The sequence below is a fragment of the Nomascus leucogenys genome, chromosome 15, assembly GCF_006542625.1.
Source record: "Nomascus leucogenys isolate Asia chromosome 15, Asia_NLE_v1, whole genome shotgun sequence".
NCBI classification, from domain to species: domain Eukaryota; kingdom Metazoa; phylum Chordata; class Mammalia; order Primates; family Hylobatidae; genus Nomascus; species Nomascus leucogenys.
In genome coordinates this window covers 761,664-779,686 of record NC_044395.1, presented here as the reverse complement: position 1 = coordinate 779,686, position 18,023 = coordinate 761,664, and the positions used below count along the sequence as shown (strand labels likewise).

Here is an 18,023-nt window from a genome sequence, read left to right as displayed (position 1 = left end):
TCCCAGGGCAGAGTGTGGAGCGGGGTGGCAGGCCAGACAATGACAATGACTTTCCTGCCCATGCTTGGTGGGAATGGCAGGGATGCCTCTGAGAACATCGCCACAGAGAACCAGCCCTGATGTGGCCTCCAGGGGCTCTTTACCTGGCTTTGGGCAGCAACCTCTGCAACGGCCCAGTTTCAGGTGTAGGAGATGATACTGGTACATGGCCAGCGCTTGCCCTGGGTGTGCAGGGCTGGCTCACGGCAGGTGACATGGCAGGGTTTTCTTGGCCAGCAGGAACTGGCACTGTTTCTAAACACAGGGCAACCTGGTAGAGAAGATAAAGAGTATGTACATTCTAATACTTTTTAAGTTTTTACAAATTGATATTTGATAGTTGTACATGGCTTAGGGGTCCATGTGAGATTTTGATACATGTGTACAATGTAATGATCAAATCAGGGTAACTGGGATCTCCATCACCTCAAACATGAGTATCTTTTCTTTGTGTTGGGAACATTCCAATTCTTCTATCTACTTTGAAATATACGGTAAATTGTTAAACTGTAATTTCTCCACTGTACTGAATACTAGAAATTATTTCTTCTATCTAACTGTATTTTGGTACCCATTAACCAACTGATCTTCATCCCCCTTCTCCCACCCCTTCCCAGCCTCTGGTAATCACTAAACATCCACTCTCTTAACTCCCTGAGATCAACCTTTTTGGCTCACATCTATGAATGAGAACATACGATCTTCGTCTTTGTGTGTTTGGCTCATTTCACTTAATATAATGTCTTCCAGGTTCATCCATGTCGCAACAGATGAAAGATTTCACTATTTATAGATGAAAAGTACTCCATTGTATATATGCACCCCATTTTCTTTATCCATTCATCCACTGATGGACATTTGTCTCCAAATTTTGCTATTGTGAACGGTGCTGCAATAAACATGGGAGTGCAGGTATGTCTTCGACATCCTGATTTCCTTTCTTTCGACTATACGGTCAGCAGCGAGGCTGCTGGCTCATATGGTACCTCTACTTTCAGTTTTTTAGGAACCTCCAAACTGTTCTCCATAGTGGCTGTTCTACTTTCCATGCCTACCGACAGTGCACAAGCCGTTCCCTTTCTCCATGTTAACACTTTTATTGGAAGAGAATCTTCACATACTATGAGCAAGTCCATAAGTAAAATGTACTCTGAAGCCATATCAACCCTGGGTAAGTTGAATTTCCTTTTCAGAAACAGAATTCTATGAGAGAGCTGCCACTTGTAGATGCTGTGGCATGGCAGAAGAGGAAAAGGGGTATGCCACTTTGCGCTCATGGGTCCTTCCTACAGGAGACCTGCCTGCATTCCTCAGACAGTGAGCGAGCAGCAGCTACTCCTAGAAATGGCCATGTGCCGATCTGCTCTAAAGAGGGAGTGCTGGGGGAACATGCAAACACACGGACACACTCTGGCAGACCTGGGATCTATAGTCACCAGCCACTGCTGCTGCCAGCTCGCTTCCTGCACCACATCCTCGTGGAAGGGAGGTCTGGAGCACAGTAAATCCATCACAGACAGAAAGGCACAAGGCAGTGGCAAACAAGCAGCACTCTCGAGGCCTTCGGGCTGACTAACCTCTGACGACGGAGATTTTGAGAGGTGCTAGACAAACGACAGACTGGTAGCAGACAGCAGACTGGACCGTCTGGTCACAGTGCAGCGGGCCCCACACCTACCTGTGCCACAGGTGCCGCCTCGGCGCCTCCAGCCGTCCCGGCCACATCTGCATGTCTTGCTAGCTCCTGCTCCTGGACCAGCTGTTCCTGGTACTTCTTCATGTCATACTCAAGCTCTGATGCCAGCTGTTTGTCAACTGCAAAGAAGTCCTTGACCTCATCTCGGTAATCCTGCATCACCTCCTAAAACAGACCCAGGAGCATCCTTTAATGTTTTCTTGAATAAAAAAGTAAGCCCTAAACCCCAATGACACACCTTTGCCTGTGAACAAACCTGCACATCCTGCACATGTACCCCTGAATATAAAATAAAAGTTAAAGAAGAAAAAAGCCCCCAAGTCATGTTGCTTGATAAATAATAATAGGAACAATGGGACTGACATTACTGAAAGCAGATGATTTCCATTCCAGTAACTAACAGGTACAATGGTATATTTGGAGCAAACACCACTGGCCACATCAGCAGAAAAATACGTGAGTAACTAGCAGTTGTCTCTCTTAGGAAGCATCCTGGCTACCTGGCAGTTAATGGGCAGTCTCTCCCAGGTTCCCAGTGGGAGAAAGACATGCTCAGACACAGCCTCTTGAGCAGGTCCCAGGATGCCATGGATCTAAAAGCTGCTCATTGTCTACATTAGCCTCCCCACTGGCTCTCAGGGGATTACAGCTAAGGCTCAAATCCCACCTTTGTGTCTTCTTCTGAAGATTTTACAGAAAACCTTTTCTCATACCTAGGGAAAAACATTCTTAGGTCTTAAAGAGGGGTGCCAGGGGCAAGACCACTTTGCTAAGAGAAAGAATCATTCCACCTAACAGTAACAGGGAGAAAAAGACACTGCAGTTCCAACTAGGAGGGAAGTCTCAACAAAGAGAAGGAATCCATGCACTTTTCCAGCTGCCACTAGGAGTGGGTTCCACAGGCCAATGAAGAGATTCCCTCAAGCTACTGACAAGAAGCGGCGTGTGGCCATCCTCTGGGTGTGTGCTCACAAGCAGCGGGAAGACTTACTTTTCTTAAGTGTTTAAGTAGTCTGTGTAGGATCTAAGCTGTTTTTTTTTTTTTCCTTTCTAGGGTCTAAAATAGGGCAATAAAAACAAGAATATTTGGGAAGTTTTTATTTTTAGCATACAATGAGACTATCTTTCCTACCTTGGCTTCCTAGTACAAAAAGCTATTTGAAAATTTATATTCAATGTAATTTTTGTTGAGGCCTTTATTGGAAAAAAAATTGTAGCTTTTTTTGAGGAAGAAAAACACATAATGTGAACAGAGATATAACTGCTGAATTAAAGAAAAACTATGTTGCATTTATTTCTTAGTAAAAGATTTTGCCAGAAAGGTCTGAGGCCCCACTTAGGTCTGCCCTGCAAGTCAACACATCCTGGGTTTGCTCAGACTGAGCTCCTCATGGTCCCCTTGCTTGACAAAGAATTCAGCCCAGTGACGGCAGCTGCCAAGGCAGCTCCTGCAGGGCAGTTATTTCCTGACCTTGTGAATCCGAGTCAGTGCAAAAGGCAAGCACCCTGAAATCAAACCTGGAGACTCACTTTCACCGTACGCCCCAGCAGCATGAACGAAGATGACTGTGTTCTTGACCCCAGCTGGGAAAGTTTTCCAGATGGACTCGAACTCCATTACGGGAAGACTTGCCTGGCACAGTGGGCCGGCTCTTCACGGCCCTGGCTGCACATCCAAGGGAAAGAGCGGCTTTGGTGGAACCCACAGCCACCCCCTAGCTCCACAGCAGTTACCAAGGTAATGTTGGGTTTGCAGAATTTGGGGTTCTAATCATTCACTGATTGCCTACACCGTCATAACTGGCAGCAGATCCTAAGTAATGAACTGGTAGGAGAACAACCACCACAAAAGCACAGGCTCCACCCTTACCCTGAGATAGTGCATGAGTTCCCGCAAAGCTGGAATCTTATTTTTCTCCAGCACAGTCTTCAGGGAGATGATAATTGGAATAATATTTTCTATGAAATTCCTCTTCTGAACCTGGTAACACAAACAAAGACATGTTTTAGATGTATGAACTTCTGAAAGACAAAGGCCTCTCCTTGATCTAGTTCTTTGAGTACAGCCACCCTACCACACCATGTAAGTTTCTTTTTGCTTTTCATTATGATACTGGGGATGTAGAGGACCTCTGCTTTTCTCTGGGAGACTTTGTAAGCATTACCTCAAAACACTCTGAAGGCTTTGTACGATAGGGTGGGGACAAATACTACTCATATATTCTAAATGGGGAAAAAGAATTAGAAACATGTTGAGTAGCTTTTGACAAAAGCCCCGAATCTCCACAGAAGACCCTGAGGGACCTAGGCTCTCGCTCCACCTTCAGTCCTCAGTTCAACACCCTCCCCTTGGAACAGAAGTCAGCTCGTTCTGCTACCCAGAGGGACACTTTGTATTCCTGCTGGTGAAGGCACAATGGTCTAAAAATGGCTAACCATGAAGACAGCCAGCTCTGTCTCTCTCTGTACACATCTACGAAATACTATGAATTTATATATATAGTACCTGATTTGACCAAGTCTTCACACTTTACCTTGAATGATCACTAACCACAAATATTCTGCACTGAATCTCTTTAAATTAAAAAAAAGCACTCTAGTAGCCCACATATGCAAGATTTATCCTCCTGAAGCTGAAAGTACTCTTTTCCTTCTCATTTAAAGTCACTACTATATGTTTCTTCCTTGTAAACCACTCATTTCTAAAAAGTCTTATCAGAGTTCCTGAAACAGGAGGACAACAGGTAGAGAAATAAGCAATTTAATAAACCCAGATGTGAGCAGATGTTACGTTCAGGAATAGTCTTAAGAAGTGGCTTCCATGCATTCCCTTGACAAGTATTATCAAGCACCTTCTCTGTCCAGGCAAAGAGCTAACCCTCTGAGGATGCAAAATGAAGCCAAGCATCCCTGCCCTCCAGCCGCTTCTAGATAGTGTGTGTCTCAAGGGAAGAGGTGTTAAGTGGCAGGGTGTTAGGGAATTTAGGTATGGAGATGGGATGCCTAAGGAGTGCATGGCCATCTGATGGATGATCCTGAGGATGTGTGGAGAAGGGAGGATGGGTGGGTGAGGGTGCTGCAGACTTTAGACCCAGAGGCAAGAGCACAGGAGCAGGGTGCAGCTCGCAACTGAGGTGCAGATGGCAATTTGAAGTGGAGAGGTTAGAGGTGAGGATGGAGGGAGGTATGGGAAAGGTGGAAGGCACACCAGAAGTTCTTATTTACCTTGAAAAAGAAGAATCAGGGTTTATTCAGAAGATGACAGGAAGCCACCAGCATAGTTTTTAAAGATTTCACTAGTGAAGTATAACATATGTAATAAATTTACCCATTTTAAACAAATAGTTCCATGAGCTTTGACAAAAGTCTATATGGAATAACCAGCACTACAGACCACTCACCATCTATCACCCAAAAGCTTCCTGCCACCCCTCACAGTCAACCTGCCTTTAGTCTGTTTCAGATATAATAAAATGATCAAATTTGTACTTAAGAAAGACTGCCGGGCTCGGTGCGGTGGCTCATGCCTGTAATCCCAGCACTTTGGGAGGCTGAGGCGGGCAGATCACGAGGTCAGGAGATCGAGACCATCCTGGCGAACACTGTGAAACCCCATCTCTACTAAAAATACAAAAAACTTAGCTGGGCGTGGTGGCTGGTGCCTGTAGTCCCAGCTATGAGGGAGGCTGAGGCAGGAGAATGGCATGAACCCAGGGGGGCAGAGCTTGCACTGAGCGGAGATCATGCCACTGCACTCCAGCCTGGGAAACAGTGCGAGACTCTGTCTCAAAAAAAAAAAAAAAAAAAAAAAAAAAATTGGCCAGGCACAGTGGCAGGGGCCTGTAGTCCCAGCTACTTGGGAGGCTGAGGCAGGAGAATGGCGTGAACCCGGGAGGCAGAGCTTGCAGTGAGCTGAGATCGTGCCACTGTACTCCAGCCTGGGCGACAGAGAGAGACTCTGTCTCAAAAAAAAAAAAAAAAAAAAAAAAAAAAGACTGCTCTGGCAGCGAGGTGGTACATGGCCTGTGACAGAAAGAAACCAGAAACAGAAAGGGTGGTAAGGAAACCATGGAAATGGGATAAGCTTAAATAAGGTCAGAACTAGACAGATAGACTGGTAAGAGAAAACAGGCAGGATCTTGTGGCAACATATGATCAGAGTCTATATCCTTGGAGTCAAAAGCCTTCAGGGGCCAGGTGGGAAATACACATTGGCAATCCAGGCTAGGAGAAAAACACAGGCCTGCAGAGGCCTGCGGCAGCCAAGCTCTGCCCCAGTCATTCAGATCCAAATTCTACACTTCCTGCCAACAAAAGCCTCAGCCTGACGCACCAGACTCCAGTCTGCAAGAGCACCATAAACTGTGGGAGAAAGAGGAGATGAAGAGCAGAAAGAAGAGATGACTGAGTGAGTTTTGACAGAGTAAGTCAGAGACACCTGGAGCACGTCCTGGCAGCAGGGGGACCTGAGCTCAGGCTCATGAGAAATGCTGGAGCAGGAAACGGGTTTGAGAACTGTCACCACCTGGCAAAGTTAAAGCCACCAGTAAGAAAGAAGTCAGCACTAGAGCATGGCACCAGGATTCCAGGGAGAACAGGGAAGCCAGTAGATGGTGGGAAGAGTGGGACACTCACTTGTGAAATGAGCTTAGGGGAGCTGCACACTCACTTGTGACATGAGCTTAGATGGAGGGGCACACTCACGAGATGAGCTTAGGGGAAGAAGCACACTCACTTGTGAGATAAGCTTCAGGGAAGGGGCACACTTGTGAGATGAGCTTAGGGGAAGGGCACACTCACTTGTGAGATGAGCTTAGGGGAGGGCACACTCACTGTGAGATGAGCTTAGGGGAAGGAGTGCACTCACTTGTGAGATGAGCTTAGGGGAAGGGCACACTCACTTGTGAGATGAGCTTAGGGGAAGGGTGCACTCACGAGTGAGCTTAGGGAAGAAGCACACTCACTTGTGAGATGAGCTTAGGGGAAGGAGTGCACTCACTTGTGAGATGAGCTTAGGGAAGGGCACACTCACTTGTGAGATGAGCTTAGGGGAAGGGTGCACTCACTTGTGAGATGAGCTTAGGGGAAGGAGTGCACTCACTTGTGAGATGAGCTTAGGGGAAGGAGTGCACTCACTTGTGAGATGAGCTTAGGGAAGGGTGCATCATGTGGTGAGCTTGGGGGGGTGCACTCACTTGTGAGATGAGCTTAGGGGAAGAAGCACACTCACTTGTGAGATAAGCTTCAGGGAAGGGCACACTTGTGAGATGAGCTTAGGGGAAGGGCACACTCGTGAGATGAGCTTAGGGAAGGAGTGCACTCACTTGTGAGATGGCTTAGGGGAAGGGTGCACTCACTTGTGAGATGAGCTTGGGGAAGGGTGCACTCACTTGTGAGATGGCTTAGGGGAAGGGGTGCACTCACTTGTGAGATGAGCTTGGGGAAGGGGTGCACTCACTTGTGAGATGAGCTTAGGGGAAGAAGCACACTCACTTGTGAGATAAGCTTCAGGGAAGGGGCACACTTGTGAGATGAGCTTAGGGGAAGGGGCACTCACTTGTGAGATGAGCTTGGGGGAAGGGGTGCACTCACTTGTGAGATGAGCTTGGGGAAGGGTGCACTCACTTGTGAGATGAGCTTGGGGAAGGGGTGCACTCACTTGTGAGATGAGCTTAGGGGAAGGGGTGCACTCACTTGTGAGATGAGCTTAGGGGAAGGGGTGCACTCACTTGTGAGATGAGCTTAGGGGAAGGGGTGCACTCACTTGTGAGATGAGCTTAGGGGAAGGGGTGCACTCACTTGTGAGATGAGATGAGCTTAGGGGAAGGGGTGCACTCACTTGTGAGATGAGCTTAGGGGAAGGGGTGCACTCACTTGTGAGATGAGCTTGGGGGAAGGGGTGCACTCACTTGTGAGATGAGCTTAGGGGAAGGGGTGCACTCACTTGTGAGATGAGCTTGGGGGAAGGGGTGCACTCACTTGTGAGATGAGCTTAGGGGAAGGGGTGCACTCACTTGTGAGATGAGCTTAGGGAGAGCTGCACACTCACTTGTGAGAAGATGATCTTAGGGGAGCAACACACTCACTTGTGAGATGAGCTTCTTCTGAGCTTCCTGCATGACTACATTCGCCAAGGCCATGTCATCTTCTTCCATAAGGAGGTCCTTGTCTGGTTTAGATCTCATTGCCAAAAGCTTGATCTCCTTTGAGCTGAGGACCTCGAACGTGTCTGAGAGTAACTCACTGGCGTCCAGGTCCAGGGGTAGGATGCCATCAGCAAAGCACGCTGACAGACAGAGAGAGAAAATAACGTGAGCTTCTGAGAAATGCTCTGGCCCAGACAGGAGGTGTAATTCACACAACTGGGGGGCCATCTGAGGCTGTCAGGGGGTCTGCAAGGGTGTTTTGTCTGGGGCACAGCTGATGCCAGAGAAGGACAAGATGACAGGGGTCTCCCTGCAGTGCCAGGGTCTCCCTTACTAGAGGTCTGCTGGGCCATTATCAACACAACATTTCATTTGCAAACACATACATTTTCTCCCCCACACACTGGGCTTACCCAAAATACTAAGGCAGATTTTGGAAGTGATGTTGAATCGCTGTTCATCTGTGAAGTGCTCTAGAAGAAATTTGTAGATTTTCATTCGTCTCTCTTTGTTTGACTTTCCCTTCAATGAAAACAGCCGCTTCTCTCTGTGGCAGAATAGGACAATGTTACTGCATCACATGGGCACGGGTGTAAGGGATTTAACACTGCATTTTAACTGCATCCTAAAAGCTGCATGCCAAAGACTCAAGTGCACGACAGAGATCCCAGTGCTCATCACAGGCACTGCCCTTAGGAAGCGATTCTCACGACTGCATTTTCTTATGCCATCCTGCCAAGCCACAGTAAAGACTTGGGGCAGGGTCTGTGTCCAACCACTACATGCAAAGAGCCAAACCTCCCCCTGATTCCCCAAGCTCTTACCCAGATACAAGGAGACCAGACTTAGCTGCTTCACTGACCTCTCTGACTGGGGGAACTTGTTATACTTCTCATGCTTCTCATAGTTATTAAAGTGAAAAATACACTCAATGAAGTGTTGGAAGAACATGACAGGGTTCCTCTTCAGTAACAGGTGAGCCAGGCAAAACTCCCCGAAGCTGCAAAGGTGAGAGAAACAAAGAGGGAAACCCGTTTGCTATGTACCGACGGTCTCTGAATACACCAAGAACTCTGCTGAGCAGAAGAGAGCTGTGCATAAGCGTAGGGATTCAAAATCTATCCCAATCAACAGCTCCCTCGGACCCAAAGAAGACAGAAACTCAGCTATTTGGTCTGTCCTTGCTCCACAGCTTCCTTTCTCATCCAAGGTAAGTTGATTTTTTCCACCAGGTTTCCTTTCAAAACTGACACAAGGTGTTGTTATCCAGCTGCAGTTCAAGTGGGGAAGGCAATCAAGCAACTTAACCCCAAAGCTGCTTCTGCAATTAGAGGCCAGTGGTCTTACAAGACTGATGCAATGACAACGGTCACCAGAAAAGGGATATCTGGCCTTCACCTCCCAACTTCAAGTTTGTCGCCCACAATTATGAACAAAAACCAATTTTAGTAACTGGAACGTTTTTCAAGAACAAGGATTAATGACAAGAGCTTCATAGTTTGGATCAGGAGGACAAGTTCCCTCTGCAAAGCAACTGACTCAATGCACTTTGGAATCACCAGCAAGCCCTGGGCACTCTCCCTCCACCCATGCCCTCAACACATCTGTGCAATGCTGCACATGGGACACAGATGCCACCAGGACTCCACCAAAATGAAGATTTCCAATGCCAGATGTAAACAGGCAAACTGTTTGACTACAGGCCACCAGAGAGTTTCTGTTCATCACGATAGTGGGTGACAGAATGCCAAAGCACTGATTTTTGCTGAGGGGTCAAACCAACATGGTGCAGGGCTCACTGTGATCCATTCCCACTGTCAAGACCAGTGTTTTAATTTAATTTCAGAGCTCGAATGCAATTTCCACCCACACAGGTGCACCAGTCAGCTCTCCTTGGGAGAGGAGCAGTGTCAAAGACTGTCCAAACAGCAGACACTGGCTCTGGAGGGCATTGGGACTGTGTAGGAGACTGACCTCTCCTTTCCCCAGTGGTGCTCCTTACGCCAAAATTCAAATCAGTTTGTGTTCACAGCACACATATCAACTAAAAATCAGAGAAGGTAGATGAGAAATCATGATGCAAGTAAGCCCAGATAAAAATTCCACTGTAGATAACTACACCTTGACTATTCACCTAGGAAATAAGGGAGCAGCTTGACCTAGAAATATGAAAACAAAATAAATAAAACTCTATTTAATAACGAGAATTCCTTGAGGCAAAATTCACTTAAGGACAACTAGAAGCACCTGTCTGATCTAAGAGCAGTCAGTTATATTTTGTACAAATTATGTTGTTTAATGAGCCATGTCTGAAAGGCAAAGGTCATAGTATCAGATGAAGTTATTTCTAAACAAGGGTTACTGTCGTAAACCATCTGTGACAAGAATGAAAAAAACCACTAAACAAACAAGGATTTATCTTCTGTGGTATTTTATTATCGTTAATCTACTATGGCATGCCAGTTTCCACATTATGTGAACTTCCTCCTCAGAAATGAAGTCACATATATGAAAATGTAAAGCCAGATAGAATCAGCAAATCTTCCACAAGAAGAGGGTTCCCTCTGAGTTTGGACTTGATGTCAATGCCAGTCGACTCAGTTAGGTCAAGAATACACATGGGTGGAGGTGACCCACAGGCAAGATACTGTGGAGTTTAAGCCCTAGTGAAAAACTCGCTGAACCATCTATACAAATAAATTCCATAGCAACATAAAACCATGCCAGGATTCACACGCTCAGGGCTGAAAATGCAGTCACAGAGCTTTCTAGCAAGAGAAACTGGAAGCCACAGCCAATGTGTGATATCCACAACTCATCTTGGCTGCTGTATTCACTGGGACTTTATTAAAAGGGCAAGTTTCAGCCTTGATTAGATTAAGATGCACAGACCCTGCAAGCTTCCTAACTGGAGAAAAGGGACTATTTTGTTTCTCATTTGTCTGCTGAAAAGTTAGGAGAAATTAACATTCCAAGTAATGCTTCCTAGAACATTCCTTTAGAGTGACAAGAGGCAGCACTCTCTAGGTATGTGGATTAGGAACCCTCCAGCATTCTCAAGAAATCTTAGTAAGCTGGGAGTTCGGTCAGCATCCTCTCCCCAGCCCTCAAGACAACCACTAGGAACACACACCCACACCACCAACTCAGGGATTCGGTCTAGGGATTGCATACAGCATGAGCTGCATGAATTATATGGAACACAAAGGGAAGACCAGCTAAATCTGAGTGATTACCTTATCACAGCCTTGTAAAAAGAAGTTATTACTCTCTTACTAAGAATCGAAATCCAGGATATTCTAACAGCCCAAAAGGCCACAAGGTAAGAGCCATGTGTCCAGTTCTGTTTTCCGCTTTAGTAGGAAACATAGAAATCTGACTTCAGACTTCTTCATGAGCTGAATGCCATTCTGAAGCAGGGTGTCTGCTCAATACAGGCAGCCTCATGAGTTCACGCTGAACTCATGTTCCTGACCTGGCCTACAACACATGTCTGTCTCAGGTTAGGACTGGGGTTCAGACCCATCTATACCAGAAGTCTACCTGAAGCTTGAAGCAGTATTTCCTACACCCTAGTTCTCCCTGGCCACCACCCCAAATGCAAGCGCCTGTGATGGTCTGTCTAGACCCTGGTCATCCCTGCACTGCTGCTTCCTTCCTCCATGTACTCTGCACTCCAGGTTCCACGGTGAGTCAGGCCCTACCCTCCACGGCCGACTCTCACGGCACTCTCTTATGCTTCCCCTTCATAACTGTGGGCCGGCTGTCCTCCCAGCACACCAGTTCTCTCAGCCCTCCCAAGGGAAGGCTGCCTCATCCCTCAGTCAGAGGATGAGGAGCACATTTCCCGGACCCCCAGTGCCTTCCTGCCTCCACCCACCAAATGTTCACTGCATGTCTGCTTGGTTTCATGCCCCTTTTCTAGGGATGCGGAATAACAGAACCAAACTCATGCCCCTCAGGAAGCCTATACATAGCGTGTGGACCAGATAGTGTGTTGCCAAAAGTGCTCTGACACCGGAAGACAGCTGGAAGTGGGTCCAGTGAAGTGCGGAGAGTGTGGGCTGGCTGCTGGCTAAGACACCTCCACCTCCACCTCCCTGTGGTGCTCCCGCCATCTGCCTCTTGTGCTCTCTGCTACCTGGTTCCCAGTTTTGCTCTCCATTCCAAATCCCCACAGGACTCCCCATGCAGATGAGCTACTGAATGCCCTAACTTTCTGCTTTCCTGACTTCATTGCTTCCAGTGACCATCCCATCTGGACCCAATGTCAGCAGTGCAGCCACACCCTGGACCCTGTTGCCACACTGGAGATCAAAGAGTCCACTGATGACTACCCTGCTGACCCTTCCAGTGTCTGGCTCCTGACTCCCTCACCCCATTCTGATTGTTCCAGGGCTTCACTGAGCCCTCCAGACAGTCAAGTGCTTGCTTCCTTTTCTCCCAAACCAGGCCATCCTTGTTGTTGCCCCCTTTTCTATCTCAATGGTCCATTATTTGAGGCGCTGTCCTGCCTTGAGCTTCTGGCCCCACCTCTCTGCACTCCTGCGGCAGTGCCCGCAGCGCCCAGTTAAACTACAATGATCTGCTCATTACTTGGCTGTCGCCCTGTGATTACAAGGCCACCACCTATCAGGCAGACAGGAAAACAGATCATAGAATTTTGTAGCCTCTAAATTTGGGGTTTATAAAACCAGCAATTAAAAATGTCATACAGGCCAGGGGCAGTGGTTCATGCCCAATCCCAGCACTTTGGGAGGCTGAGGTGAGAAGATTGCTTGAGCTCAGGAGCAACACAGTGAGAACCTAACTCTACAAAAAATAAAACATTAGCTAACTATTTGGGAGGATGAGGTGGGAGGGTCACGTGAACCTGGGAGATTGAGGCTGCAGTGAACCCTGATTGAACCCTGATTGCTCCACTGCACTCCAGCCTGGGCAACAGAGCGAGACCCTGTCTCAAAAAAAAAAAAAAAAAGTCACACAGAGGGGGCAGGCAGTGCAAGGACCTGCAGGGGAGGGCAGAGCCTCATTCTACAGAATGTGGGCAATGGGGAGGCAGGGCTGCAGGAATGAGTGGGGTCCAGCTCTAGCCCCTGTGGCCAGCCTCAGAAGTGACCATCGTCCTGATGCAGCCTGTGGCTGACAAGCTCTCTGTGGAGGAGCTGTGACTACTGAGGCCTCCAACCTCATAGTTGTTCAGTAGGGGGCTGCTGAGAAGGTGCTCACAGCCCCAGATCCCAGGGAGGCGGGGGATGGTGGGGCCAGCACAGGTGTGGTCCAGGATGTCCTCTGAGATACCACAGATGGATGACGGCTTGCAGAGCATGTGCTGCTGAGTGGGGCTGATGGGGAGCAGACCTGGTTCTGTGTGCAAGAGGTAGAAACCCTTCCCCCAGGGCTTTCCGCGCTACCTGCCCCTGGCCCACCCAGACAGGAACTCCTCATGATCCGCAGCACCCCAGCTACTGAGCTGCTGGAGGACAGCTGCACTGGGGCAGCCCCACCATGCTGCAGCCCCTGGCCCCACTGCCACCTGGCCTAGCCTCTGCCTGCACAGGGCTCCATCTGGATGGAGGGCAGACCCTGATGGAGGGGCTGCCCTCCGTTCAGATTGTCCAGACTCTATCTGCAGTCCAGCTGGTGCACACATCTTGAAGAGAGCCACTGGTACCTTTTCCCACCCTACACAGAGACTCCAACTCACTGTCTGCTTTGGGTGGGCTAGGGTGGAGGGGGACTACAGGCTGGGCTCACTAATAAAGACCCAGAACCTCAAATTAACCAGGTGTAGTGGCACATGCCTGTAGACCCAGCTACTCGGGAGGCTGAGGCAGGAGAATCACTTGAACCAGGGAGACAGAGGTTGCAGTGAGCCGAGATCATGCCATTGCACTCCAGCCCGGGTGACAGAACAAGACTCCATCTCAAAAAAAAGAAAACAAACAAAAAAACAAAACAAAAACAAAAGCCAGAACCTCAAAGAAAAAAAAAGTCATAAAAAATTCAATAGGCTCTGTCACCATAGTCTCTTCCTAAGATCTGCATTAGCAGAAACACACGAAAAAATGTATTGCCTGGTGCGGTGACTCAAGCCTGTAATTCCCACACTTTGGAAGGCCAAGGTGGGTAGATTGCTTGAGCCCAGGAGTTTGAGACCAGCCTGGCAAAAACCGTCTCTAAAAAAAATACAAAAACTAGCCAAGTATGGTGGCATGCACCTGTAGTCCCAGTTATCTGGGAGGCCGAGGTGGGAGGATCACTTGAGCCCAGGAGGTCAAAGCTGCAGGGAGCCATGACTGCACCATTGTACTTCAGCCTGAGCAACAGAATGAGACCCTGTCTCAAAAAAAAAAAAAAACAAGCAAACAAAAAAAAAACAGTATCTAACATAGCAGATAGGCATAGCCTTTGGCCTAAAAATCAAAAGTCAGGCACAGAAAGATATATATATATACCACACATTCTCACTCGTATGTAAGAGTTAAAAAAAGGTAGGGTCACAGAAGCAGAGAGAAGAATTGTGGTTATTAGAGGCTGGGAAGGGTATGGTAAGGCCGGTTAACAAATATAAAATTACAGGAGGAGTATATTAAAATGCTCAACAGCACTGTAGGACGAATATAGTAACAATAATTTACTGTCTATTTTCAAAAAGCTAGGGAGAGGATTTTGAAAGTTCCCAACACAAAGAAATGATAAATGTTTGAGGTGATGGTTACACTAATTATCCCGATTTGATCATTGCATGTTCTACACATGTATCAAAATATCATTCTCTATCCCATAAATATGTATAATTATTACATGTCAAATAAAAATAAAAGGAAAATTTTCAGAGAACAGACTAACTTAAATTACAGTTAGCAAAGTAGTCATGAGCTTTTCAAAGCTGAAAATCATGGTCTACATTCGAACCATGGTGTCAACAAACCCAGGATGCAGACATAAAAGGGAAAGATTAAGGGGGAAGTGTTAAAATGCTAGAAGAGACCCTGGTAATCTCACTACATGGTAAAGTATCTTTATGCTCTTCATTTGATGGATGATCTGAACACCCATATGTACAAATCCTACCTACAGTTTACTCATTGATCATTGCTCTTTTTCACATACACGTATGGGAGCTAACAACAGCGGGGAAAAATGAGGAAATGCAGGTTAAGTAACCGATTTTACCTCCCAGGTGCATCATCTGAAAGCATTCCCAGCCTGTCTGATTACACCTTCTCCCGGGCCACACACTCTGTAGAAAGCCCTGAGAGTCAGTACAGTGGACACGTTGTAAAGGTAAGAGGGTGTGTGAAGCTATCTAAAAAAAGGTGACAGCCTTAGCTTTTTGCCTCCGGCTCTAGGCAGCAGTAAGTAGAATATTAGTTTTACTGGTTTGTTATGTGAAATGTTTCCCCCCTTGGAAAATTACACCTAAAGAAAACTGAGCAGAAACTTCCACAGAACTCAGAGTAAATTACTGGTGGCTATATTTAGATCCAGAGGGACCCACTGTTACCAGCCATTTATAGTTAATGAGCTCTATAAAGACCTCTTCCCCACTGTGGGGCTTTTACCATGGCATTCAACATTCTACTTTCCAATTGCAGACTTGCTTTAAAAAGAATTATTGTTACAACAAACTCTAGGGTAGCAAATTCTATCAGACCATTTCTCAACCCCTTGAAAAAAATCTTTTAAAAAAAAGATGCAAGGATAGAAATTAATAATTGCCAAAGTCACTCCCCTACGCTATACAAGTCTGAAGAAATGCCCATTTCCAAGGAGTCTTGTCATCTGTACACTTGATTCCACATTGTGCAATTGCATCTTAATTCCTAGTTTCTTCCTTAAAATTTCTGCACTTAAAGTCTCACCTCTTTATCAAAATTAACTTTTTTTTTTTTTTTTCACCTAGAAATTAACAGTGAGTCTCTAGTGGCTGCTCCTCTATATGGTGTAATACAGCAAGCATATAATGTTCTTCAAGCTCCTTCAGGAACAGCAAACACTGTCAGCAAGTGCAGTCAATGCTGAGATTATTCAATGATGAATCTAACCATTTTCTTTTAAACTTGTGTGCAAAACAAAGGTTTGTTATATTGCTTAGCATCTTAAAAATCTGCTAATTTTCCTGGCACCTACCGACAGCTCACTAAATCCTACTTAACTCTAAACCAATCTGAAAAAAAAAAGAGAAATCCAGCATACATCAGAAATGAGGTAAACTGTTGAGTCGTCTGACGTGAGGAAAAGACTTACCTGGCAATGTCTGGGTGTGAATCGATCAGAGTGCTGACAAATCGGAAGAACAAGGAGCCCTTCCATTTCACAAATTCCTCCTGTGCAGAGAGAAGCCGGCATGTTTCAGAGTGCGTCATCATGGGCAAGCCTCACTGTTCCCAGCCACACTCCACCCACCACGCAGTCTGTCCCCGGCACACTGGCTCAGTGCACAGGCACACGCTTCCAAACCGTCGGAATGTAGTGCGGAGAAGTGTACGTGCAGAACATCACCCTTCTACCACAGGAGAAAAATGACTCAAAGCACGCGGCATTAGAGGGATGGTGCCACCCTCTATTTATAATACGGTTCATAATCGTTCACTATGTTCTTCTGCACACGGAAACGTCCCACTAGACTCGCAGAGCCCAGCGCAAACACCTTGATCCCCATTTTACAAAGGGAGAAGTTAGCTCTCAGAAATGTGGACTTGTCCAAGTTAAAAAAGAATAACAGAATTCAAACTAGAACTACTTGTCTACTGAATGTGCTTTTCTCTACATGGTACTTATTTTCAAAATGAAACTTCTCACTGCTTGACGGGACGTCTGAACAAAGTCCCAAAATGAACATTCACAAGTAACACTGTTTAGAAGGTTGTGCTGAACATCAGAAGAGTAATACTCCAGACCGGAGATGAGACAACCATTTCTGGATTCTACTACAAAGCAAGCACATTTCCTGCGCTACTCAAATATTCCCTTCAACCAGAAGCAACGGTGAAGGGGAAAGGACAGCGTGAACCCTCCTACGCACCTGCAAGAGGTTGGTAAGCAAGATGAGCGTCTGCTTCCGGATGAATGGGTCGGAATCCTTCAGACACATGGAGATGTTGGGAATGTACTTGTCCACCATGATGGTGTAGCGAATGCAAAGATCGCACATCACAATGATGACGTTGTTGCGGACAGCCACGTCCTCACACACCTCGAGCTCTCGCACCAGGGCCGGGATGCTCTTCTTTGCCAGATCCTCGTGCTGTAAGCACAGCTTACCTGGCATAGAAGACAGGAAGATGTCTCAACTGTATTCTAAATCCTAATTCCATTCCTAAATTTTCTCCAGATACATCTTGCTAATGGCTTCTATTTCATCAAAGTTAAAACATCATGCCCACAATCACAAACAACAGAAAACTAAAGGCAGACAGACCCATCTTGAATATTCGAATAAAAATACCTAAGGAGAAATAAACCCCCCAGGAGTTATACACTATGGGATGTTCCTTTACACTAATAAAATCACCTTCCTTTTAAAGTCAATATTTGAATTTCGCAGTTATCCACTTACCTGGAAAATGATCAGCAAAGCCTGAGAGATGAAACATTTTACTCCTGATCATACATATCCTCTACAGATGCTAAATACCATGGCTGAATTTGAGAGACATTTTACTCCTGATCATACATATCCTTGACAGATGCTAAATACCCATGGCTGAATTTGAGAGACATTTTACTCCTGATCATACATATCCTCGACAGATGCTAAATACCCATGGCTGAATTTGAAATCTGAGCTAGGTAAATAGGAAAGAATGCATGTCCCCTTTCTTTCTTTCTTGTTCATAGTTGAAAAGGCTGCTGAGTTTTGTGTGTATGTTTCTTTTGTGCCTGAGAAATGTTTTGCAATTCTTAGGTATTTGAAAAATAACTAATATTACAAAAAAATTAATAACTTAGGTAGCATGAAATATACACTCACACTAAAGGAAAAAAAAAAAAAACAAAATACAATTTCCAGCACAGAGGTCAGTGTTTTCAAGATTAAAAATAGTTTGAGTTCATGGAGAAATATGTAAATAGTCATCTAGCCAGTTCTGGAAAGTATTAAATAAACCATTTCCTTTTAAGGAAAATTTATTTCT

General features: G+C 46.1%; 1 protein-coding gene across 2 annotated transcripts in view; it reads right to left on the bottom strand.

The window, feature by feature from the left end:
* The window catches only part of NCAPD3 (non-SMC condensin II complex subunit D3), a 71,992-nt gene that overhangs the window by 7,584 nt on the left and 46,385 nt on the right, over positions 1-18,023 (bottom strand). For both annotated transcript variants that reach the window (XM_030829593.1, XM_030829592.1), the window contains exons 23-30: positions 16,913-17,151; positions 16,135-16,214; positions 8,744-8,881; positions 8,295-8,428; positions 7,822-8,021; positions 3,606-3,716; positions 1,718-1,900; positions 144-310 (exon numbers count right to left, since the gene is read on the bottom strand). In XM_030829593.1, the coding sequence (XP_030685453.1) occupies positions 144-310; positions 1,718-1,900; positions 3,606-3,716; positions 7,822-8,021; positions 8,295-8,428; positions 8,744-8,881; positions 16,135-16,214; positions 16,913-17,151 (1,252 nt within the window). The remainder of the gene's footprint in view (positions 1-143; positions 311-1,717; positions 1,901-3,605; positions 3,717-7,821; positions 8,022-8,294; positions 8,429-8,743; positions 8,882-16,134; positions 16,215-16,912; positions 17,152-18,023) is intronic.